General features: G+C 60.4%; 1 protein-coding gene across 5 annotated transcripts; it reads left to right on the forward strand.

Annotated features, from left to right (window-relative positions):
- Positions 1-130: 130 nt before the first annotated feature.
- Positions 131-8,401, forward strand: CCNP (cyclin P). Of its 5 annotated transcripts, none has more exons than XM_077851706.1 (7): positions 131-1,698; positions 2,428-2,912; positions 4,112-4,201; positions 4,284-4,439; positions 4,843-5,115; positions 5,192-5,343; positions 5,920-6,202. In XM_077851706.1, the coding sequence occupies exons 2-7, from the start codon at positions 2,679-2,681 to the stop codon at positions 6,188-6,190; spliced, it is 1,176 nt and encodes a 391-aa protein (XP_077707832.1). In that variant the 5' UTR covers positions 131-1,698; positions 2,428-2,678; the 3' UTR covers positions 6,191-6,202. The 5 variants fall into 5 exon arrangements, with proteins under 5 accessions (XP_077707832.1, XP_077707865.1, XP_077707840.1 ...); XM_077851739.1 differs by lacking the exons at positions 131-1,698; positions 5,920-6,202 and adding exons at positions 7,587-7,626; positions 8,136-8,401 and having other exon boundaries at positions 2,251-2,912; XM_077851714.1 differs by lacking the exon at positions 131-1,698 and having other exon boundaries at positions 2,251-2,673; positions 2,745-2,912.
- The last annotated feature ends 104 nt before the right edge of the window (positions 8,402-8,505 follow it).

Genomic DNA, 8,505 nt, shown 5'->3' on the forward strand with positions numbered 1-8,505 from the left:
TAAAGGAAGTACAGAGAATTCTCACCTACCCTTCCTGCAGGTTGCTGTGACGTTTTCTGTTCATCGCCCCCCCCCCCCCCCCCCCCGTATGTACCTATCCATCCTGAAACAAGAACGTTCTCTTTCTTGACCACAGTTCAGTTATCCAGGTCAGGAAGTTAGTACCGGAACAACCCTCTTCTCTCCGATCCTTATCACACTTGACTAATGGGCACACTCCTGTCCCTGTCTACAAAAGGAGAAAGGCCCCCTGGCTAATGACCCCGGTGGCGTCCGGTTGTCAGGTTTGAAACTTACAGGCCAGTTGTTCCATAGGATGTCCCTCAGCTAAGGCTTGTGGCCTGATGTTTCCTACTGGGATAGTCCAGCTACTTGTGACGGGAAACTTGAGAAACGATGAGCCCTTCTCCGAGCGTCCTCTCGGAGAGGCTGGTGAGGACTTCGGTCCCTTAAAGTGGGGTCTGTCACATGTCTCCACTGCGGTTACCCCTTTCCCTTTGTAGTTAGTATCTCGCGTAGAGATACTCTGAAAGCGGAAAACTCTAGGTTGGTTGGTTGGTTGGTTGGTTTTTTAAGATTTTTATTTATTCATGAGTGACAGGCAGCGATACAGGCAGAAGGAGAAGCAGGCTCCACGCAGGGAGCCGGACGCGGGATCCCCGATCCCACGTCTCCAGGATCACGCCCTGTGCCGAAGGCAGGCGCCAAACCGCTGAGCCACCCAGGGATCCCCGAACTCTAGTTTTTTTTTTTTTTTTTGTTAACTCTAGGTTTTGATCAAGCATCCAGGCAAAGGGCACAGCTAGCACAAAGGCCCTGGAGCCCATAGGCGCCCGATGCATTTGGGGAACATAAAGAGGCCCGGGTGTGTCCAGTGGCATAAGGGAGGGGGAGAACAGGAGGAAATGAGGTTAGAGAGGCACTGACGGGCCGAAGGGACCTTGTGGCCAAGGTGAGGAGTCTGGGTGATCTTGTCTGGCCGGAGGTCATTGGCTCAGCATCTCTCATTCCTCTGCTCACTTTTTCAGCCTCGCTGACCTCCCGGTGCCTGAACATAGCCTTCCCTGTCCTACCTCAGTGCCTTTGTTCATGCTGTTTCTGCCGCTTGGAAGATTCCTCCCCTCCTTTGCATTCCTGGCTCCCTGCCTTTCGGGTTTCACTGTGCATCACTTCCCCAGGGGGCCCTTTTAAAAAAGATTTTATTTATTCATGAAAGACACACACACAGAGGCAGGCAGGGACACAGGCAGAGGGAGAAGCAGGCTCCATGCAGGGAGCCTGACGCGGGACCTGATCCCACGTCTCCAGGATCGGGCCCTGGGCCAAAGGCAGGCGCTAAACCGCTGAGCCACCCGGGCGTCCCCAGGTCACCGTTTCTAAGTTCTATCCAGCCTGTCCGCTTACTCATCCAACAGGTACTTCTTGAGTACCTGCCATGTGCCAAACTCCATTCTAGGCACTGGGAATACAGCAATCGAAACACCACACAAGCCTTGCCCCCTGGGGTTCACACTCTCGTCAGGAGGGAGACCGTGGGTGAGGTCAGGCATAAGAGCTACGGAGAGAGTAGTACAAAGAATGGTGATAGGGAATCCTCGGGGCAGCCGCTTTCAGGGAGAAGGTAGCATTGAGTAAATACTTCCAGGGAGGGATCTCCGAGGGCAGAGCAGCGGAAACCGCCAGTGCAAAGGCCCTGAGGTAGGAGCGTGCCTGGTGTGGGTGCGAATGAGCCAGGAGGCTGGTGTGGCAGGAGAGACACGGGGGTGGGGTGGGGATGAGCTGTGTGTGGCGCTGGGTGCGAGGATAATAAAGGACCTCGCGAACTTTCAAACAGAGGGAGATGGGGGCCACGATGGAGGGCTGAACGGAGGCCGAGTGCGGTCCGACTTGGGTGTGCACAGGCTCGCTTCTGGCTACATGGGGGGGGGACAGACTGGCGGGGGGGGGACCGGGGAGCAGTGAGGAGTCGCGGCGCTAGTCATCGCGGGCCGCTTGTCCTAGTATTTTTTTTTAAGATTTTATTTTATTTTTTAATTTTTATTATTTATTTATTTTTTCTTTTTTTTTTTTTTTAATTTTTATTTATTTATGATAGTCACACAGAGAGAGAGGCAGAGACATAGGCAGAGGGAGAAGCAGGCTCCATGCACCAGGAGCCCGATGTGGGATTCGATCCCGGGTCTCCAGGATCACGCCCTGGGCCAAAGGCAGGCGCTAAACCACTGCGCCACCCAGGGATCCCTATTTTTTCTTTTTAAGATTTTATTTTTTATGAGAGACAGAGAAGCAGAGACACAGGCAGAGGGAGAAGCAGGCTCCACGCAGGGAGCCCTGTGTGGACTCGATCCCGGATCCTCGGATCACGCCCCGAGCCACCCCGGGGGCGTCCCGAGTCGCAGTAGGTTTGAAACAATCCTTACCTTACAGCTGAGGGAAGGGAGCCTCGGAGTAGCCGGAGTTTCTGACTGCAGGTGCCTGACCTTAGGTTTGAGGGGCCGGAGCCAAGCGGCGTAGCCGTCGCCAGCGCCTCTGCACCTGCCCAGGTGAGGCGTGCTCAGCGCGCATGCGTGCAGGCGCAACTTAAAGCGCCCGCCGCCGGCCGTTCGCTCCAGCAGGAAGAGGGGCGCTCGGCTGGTCCACCGCCGCCCCCCAACGCCAGCGTGGAGGATGCCGGTGAGATGCGGCGGCCGGGGTCCCGCCTCCCGGCCCTCTCCGGCGCTGACCCCCGCCCCTCTCCCTTGCAGAGCCCCGCCGCCTCCCCCGACCGCATCCCCGACGGCCCGCGGGGGTCTCCCGAACGCCGGGAGGGGCCCCGCGGGCCGTGCGCGCCGCCGGGGCTGGCGGAGGCGCTGAGCGCGCTGGGGCTGGAGGGGGAGCGCGAGTACGCCGGGGACATCTTCACCGAGGTCATGGTGAGCGCGCCCCGGGGCAGCAGAGCGGGTGGGGTTAGCCCCGAGAAAGCTGGCGGCTCGCGGCCGCCCCCGCAAGCCCTGCCTGCAGCCCCTTGGTAACCAACTTGTCCCTCGCAAGGATTCGTTTCCGAGCACTTGGCGATGTGCCAGCCAACGTTTTTGAGCCTGTTCTAGGCCCTGGGGACGCTGTGATGAACCCCCGGCCTGTTCTTGCGGACAAGCCGACGCAGGCGGTATTAGCACAAGGGCCACGGAGGCCAAAGCGCGGCCGGGTCACCTGCAGACACCTGCGCAGGATAGGCCCTGTCGGAATAAACGCGGCGGGGCCGAAGTTGGTTAAGAAACTGCAGCGGGGAGTTGTCCCTCCCCAGCCAAGGACCGTCGGGAAGTGAGATACAGGTGTGATCCAGGGAGAAATCCCTGCCCTTTGGGGCCAGCGGCCTGGGGAGGCAGACAGACGCACAAGGAAAGGCCGGATAGCTTCAGATCAAAACACTCGAGGAACAAGAAGTGCGGAGCCGGAGCCGGAGCCGGGGACGGGGGGCGGGGTGCAGGGTGCAGAGAGAATTCTGTCTGGGAAAAGTCCAGGGAGTTTGAGCTGAGGTTTCAACAGTGCAAAGAGCCGGGGAAGGACCATTCCAGGCGAGGGAACAGTGCATAAGTGCAAAGGCCCTGGGGTAGGGCTGGGGCTGTCCTAGTGCAGGGCTAGAGAAGGCTGGTGGAGCTGGAGTGTGGGTTGTGAGTGGAGAGGGGCAAGAGGAGGTGGTGGCGCAGGGGCGGTGCCTGAGAGCGCAATTAGGGCTTTCTCCCGAGGGTGCTGGAAGCCGTGGAAGGGTTTGAAGTTGGGGAGGTCCTTGGCCAGTTTTGTATTTTAGACCCTCTGGGTGCTCGGAGGACGATGGATTGAGGGTTGGTGACCGCTAGTGGTCTGGAAACCCCGGGGGAGATGCTCAGGAGGAGCCATGGCCATGGGGTACAGGTTGGAGAGGTGGCGGGGAGGGGGGGGCGTCCACAACAAAGTCCCAGCTCTGATGGGGACGAGGAATAGAAGCATTCGGGGAAGACGTTGGAGGCCGGGTTCACCGCGGCGCTCACCCTTCCTCCGGCGGTGCGAGGAGGCTGCTGCCCTGGGGGCCCCGCCTCAGGCGAGGGGCCGAGGCCCAGGTGTGGGGAGTGAGGCCCTCCGTGCCCAACCGCAGGTGTGCCGCGCGCTGCCCCGGAGGGCCCTGCCCCCGACCGTGACCCCGGAGATGCGCGCGCTGGTGGTGGACTGGCTGATCCAGGTGCACGTACGTATGGGACGGGGGCAGGCGGGAGAGCTGGGCCCGCGTCGCAGCCTGGAGCCCTGGCGTCACTCGCGCCCCTCCTCAGGAGTACCTGGGCCTGGCGGGGGACACGCTCTACCTGGCGGTGCACCTGCTCGATTCCTACCTGCGCGCGGGCCGAGTGCGCCTCCACCGCCTGCAGCTGCTGGGCGTGGCCTGCCTGTTCGTGGCCTGCAAAGTGGAAGAGTGCGTGCTGCCCGAGGTACTTCCGGGGTGGGGCCGGGAGGGTGGAACCCGCGCTCGCCGCGGCACAGGTGGGAGGCCCACGGCGCGCCGAGCTAGCGCGCTACGGGCCCTCGGAATCCCGGCATGTGTGCGAGGCCGGGGCTGCTCCCAGCGCGTCCCTGTAACAGAGGGGGAGACTGAGGCCCAGAGCAGCTGGGGCTTGGACCGAGGCTTGAACAGTTCTAGTCGTTGCAGTGCTTCACTGGAGTCGGTGCCTAACGGGAGCTCCCCGGGGTTTCCGTTCTACGGGCGAGGAAGCTCCGTCTCAGTTTGTGATGTCCCAGTCACGCGGTGGGAAATTGGTAGGGGCTGAACTCGAACCCAGGTCTGATTCTTCAGCCAAGGCTTCCAGACAGCAAATCAACCGCCCCATTTTGCAGACCGGGAAATCGAGGTTCAGATCGGAGACTGAGCCGCTCCCGGGGCGACAGGGCAGGGAGCACCGCCCCCCACCCCGCCCAAGGCCCTCCCACCTCTTTCCCCGCCACCCGCAGTCCGCTTCCCTCTGCTTCCTGGGCGCCGGCTCCTTCTCGCGGGCCGAGCTCCTGCGCGCCGAGCGCCGCATCCTGAGCCGCCTGGAGTTCCGGCTGCACCACCCGGGCCCGCTGCTCTGCCTCGGGCTCCTCGCCGCGCTGGCCCGGAGCCGCCCCGAGGTGCGGAGGGGGCGGGGCGGAGGCGAGGGCGGGGCCGCAGGGATGGGGCGGGGCCTGACCTCCCGGGCCTGGCCAGGTGACGCTGCTCGCCACCTACTTTCTGGAGCTGTCGCTGCTGGAGGCCGAGGCCGCAGGATGGGAGCCGGGTCGGCGCGCGGCCGCGGCGCTGAGCCTGGCGCACCGCTTGCTCGACGGGGCGGGCTCCGGCCTCGAGCCCTCGCTTTACAGGTACGGCTCCCGGGGAGGGGCCCGGTGGCTTCAGGAACCTACTTTCCTGGTCCCCGCCTTTCCGTCTCAGAGAATGGGCGACAATGGCCGGGGAGCGGGGGGCGCACCCAGACTTCTCTGGGTGTGAGAAAATGTCTACCCTTGGGGTGTCAGAGGATGAGGTGTTTGTCCCGATTTGGGGACCCTTAAACCTTGCCCCAGGGTGGAAGATAGGGTGTTCCGAGGCCCGGAAGATCCGCTAACTGCGGCCCGGGGTTGACAACCTCGAGCCCCCCAGCTCCCCTCTAGCCGCAAATGCGGTGTCCCTCCAGTTGCCTGAGGGGCGCCCCTCCTCCCCGTTAACCGTGCCACCGGCGAGTTCCCTTGTCGCCCAGCCCAGCCCCCCGCCCCCACCCCGGGAAGGAGCTGGACGTCCGTCCATCCTCGGCCCCGCTCCGTGCCTCCCCGCCGTTCCCGCTCTGCACGGGGAGGCGGACAACCGGGGCGGCCTGCCCGTCCCCGGCGCCCTCCAGCCACTGCCTAAGCTGGAGCACCCCTGATTGGTCCTCGGGGGCCCCGGCCAACGCGCCTTCACAGGTCGTCCTCGCCGCCGCCCCCGCCCCCGTTTCTCCGTCTCCCCGCCGCAGCCCCGCAGAGCTGCGCCCGCTCCAGCCGTGCATGGCCCGCGCCGCGCTCCGAGGCCCCGCGCCCGGCCGCGCCGCCGTCTTCCTCAAGTACGCGCGGCCCCAGCGCCAGGGCACGAGCCTCGCCGCCGCCCGCCTGCTCCGCCGCCCCCAGCCCGCGCCTCGCTGAGCCCGGAGGCCGCATCAAAGGACTGTTCGTGTGTGTCCGTCTCCCACTTCAATAAAAGAGTTTTTTTAATCCGGAGCGCTCTCTGTCCTCATTGGTCGAATTCCGCCCTCTCGCTTCTGATTGGTCGCCTTCCAGGCCTCTCCTCTTTCTGATTGGATGTTCTTTACCCAGTCCCTTAATGGCGGCCGGGAGGTACGATGCAGATGCTGTTCCCGTCCGCCAGGGGGCGCTAGCGGACTTCCGCACGCGCGGCTAAGCCAAGCACAACCGCCAGCTGGAGGTAAAAGAGCTGGAGACGCTGCAACCTGAGGGGCTCTGGGTCTCAGGGTTGGGGAGAAACGAGGGATGGGGCGGGGGGGGGGGGAGCTGAGACTCCGTGCCCCAGTCCTAAGGAATGCTACCTCGGTGTTGCCAGATTGGCAGATTTTGTTCAAGTGAAGCTGAAATTCTACAATTCCACAAGTGTCTCTACTTCCGTATGTTAGCAATTAATTCAATATTTCTTAAACGTTGCACAAGCCCAACATATCACATATGCTGGCCTGGGAGAGTCAGTTTGTGATAGTATGGGTCTTTGATAGCAAGTGTTCTATAAAAGGGATCTGATTTACTTAACCCCTAGAGTGCCACGGTGTGAATGGGTAGAAGTCACATAGAGGTGTGAGGAGGATGTGAGTTAATACATATGTAGAGTTTTAGGACAGTGCCTGACACTGAGTAGGTGTTATGGGATTGCTAGCACTGCATCCTAACAGGACTGCATGCTAGGTACACTCATCTCCCGTTTCTACTGAACCCCCAGCACCCAGCTATTTAGGAGGTGCTCAGCAAATCTTTGTTACAAATCAATGCATCTCCACGTTTTTAAATTAAAAACATGCCTGAAGTGATCTCAGGATTTCAACCACAGGAATATTAGACTCTTAACCAAGCCTAGGTTTGGAGGTGCGAGAGAGGACGAACTTTTTGCCCTGGATATGTTCAAAGCTGGAGGACCAGAGAGAGGGGGCGACTCATTCAGCAAAGTTCAAAGAGAGACAGAAGCAAATATTGGTGTTGGGATGGAAGGTGCTGCGTTCAGGTTTGGACCTGTCGAGTGGGACCTACCATGTGGCCCCCAGAAGGGAGATTGTGGTGGAAGGGGGAGTGGAAATGTAAGCTTGGTGCTTGGGGCTGAGGCCCAAGCCAGGCCCTGCAGGGTGTAGGGGAGGGTGGCAAAATGGAAATGAATACATTTACTCATTCACTCATTCATTCAACAGCTACACATGGATGCGGACTAGGGCCGGGCACTTACGATCACATGATCACATACCTCACGGTCTCAAGGGTGATAAGAATCGGGGTTGTAAACTCCCATTCCTGTGCCGGCTGGTTGCTCACTGCTTTACCTGCATAAGGTAGTTCAGTGTCTATAATCTCTCCGAAGTTGACTCAATTGTTCTCCCCAGGTTACACAGGAGGAAGGCAAGGTGGAGGCCAAGGTCCCAGGTAAGCGGCAAAGGAAGGTCGAAGATCAACCATCTCATTCACCCTGTTTTTCTCTTAAAAGCCTCTCAACGTGCTTCCTTTTCTGTACACTCTTGTATCATTGTGCTGCTCACTCTGGGCTGTGGCTTGTCCGCTTTCCCACTGCTTCTCCTACCCAGACAGTGAGCTCGGTGAGGGCAAGAAGCAGATCTCTTTTGTTCCTACGGTTATCCCCTCCTCCAGGAAGTCTTCACTCCCCAGTCTAGGGCAGGCACCTCCGCTGGGCCCCCACAGCCTGTTGCGCCTCCGCCATGCAGGGCTCGACCCCACTGTCTGTGCCTTCCCCACCGACCCCAGCCGCTTTGCCTGAGCTTCCCAGGCTGGCCCCCTCGGGGCTGTCACGGCCTGGTCACTGGTCTGTCTCCCCGCTGGACTAGGGGCTGAGGCTCTCTCAGTCCCTGCCTTTCCCGTCATCACCCCGGCCAGAGCTGGGCACAGAAAAAAAATATCAGTGAGTATTTGCTGTATAGGTAAACAGATGAGTTTCCGGTTGCTGTCATTGACTATGGTACTGAGGAGGCGAGAGTTCCAGGTAATCTGGGCGATGTGTCCAAGTACTACTAGTGAGTAATAGACGCAGGGAATGGAGTCTGGGCAGCCCGACCCCGTACCCCGTGTTCTTATCTAAATATATGAAACGCCCGTGGGTCTGCAAACCAGCCTTCCACGAGGTCGCTATCTTCCGGCTCTTTCCCCCAGACTTGTCTTTTCCTTCCAGAAAGCTGTGGGAGCTTTGGCATGGGGGAGGAGAGCAGGCAGGAGGGTGGGAGGTAGGGGAGTGGGAAGGAGGGCGAGCCCGGGTGGAGAGCTAGGGCCGGGGCCCATTTGGAGGATAGAACG

Source organism: Canis aureus, chromosome 1, assembly GCF_053574225.1.
Source record: "Canis aureus isolate CA01 chromosome 1, VMU_Caureus_v.1.0, whole genome shotgun sequence".
Lineage (NCBI taxonomy): Eukaryota > Metazoa > Chordata > Mammalia > Carnivora > Canidae > Canis > Canis aureus.

Coding starts and splice junctions, on each gene's coding strand:
- CCNP (XM_077851706.1), top strand. CDS start 2,679: ATGCGGCGGCCGGGGTCCCGCCTCCCGGCCCTCTCCGGCGCTGACCCC. Junction 4,202..4,283: donor ACTGGCTGATCCAGGTGCAC/GTACGTATGGGA, acceptor GCCCCTCCTCAG/GAGTACCTGGGCCTGGCGGG. Junction 5,116..5,191: donor TGGCCCGGAGCCGCCCCGAG/GTGCGGAGGGGG, acceptor GGGCCTGGCCAG/GTGACGCTGCTCGCCACCTA.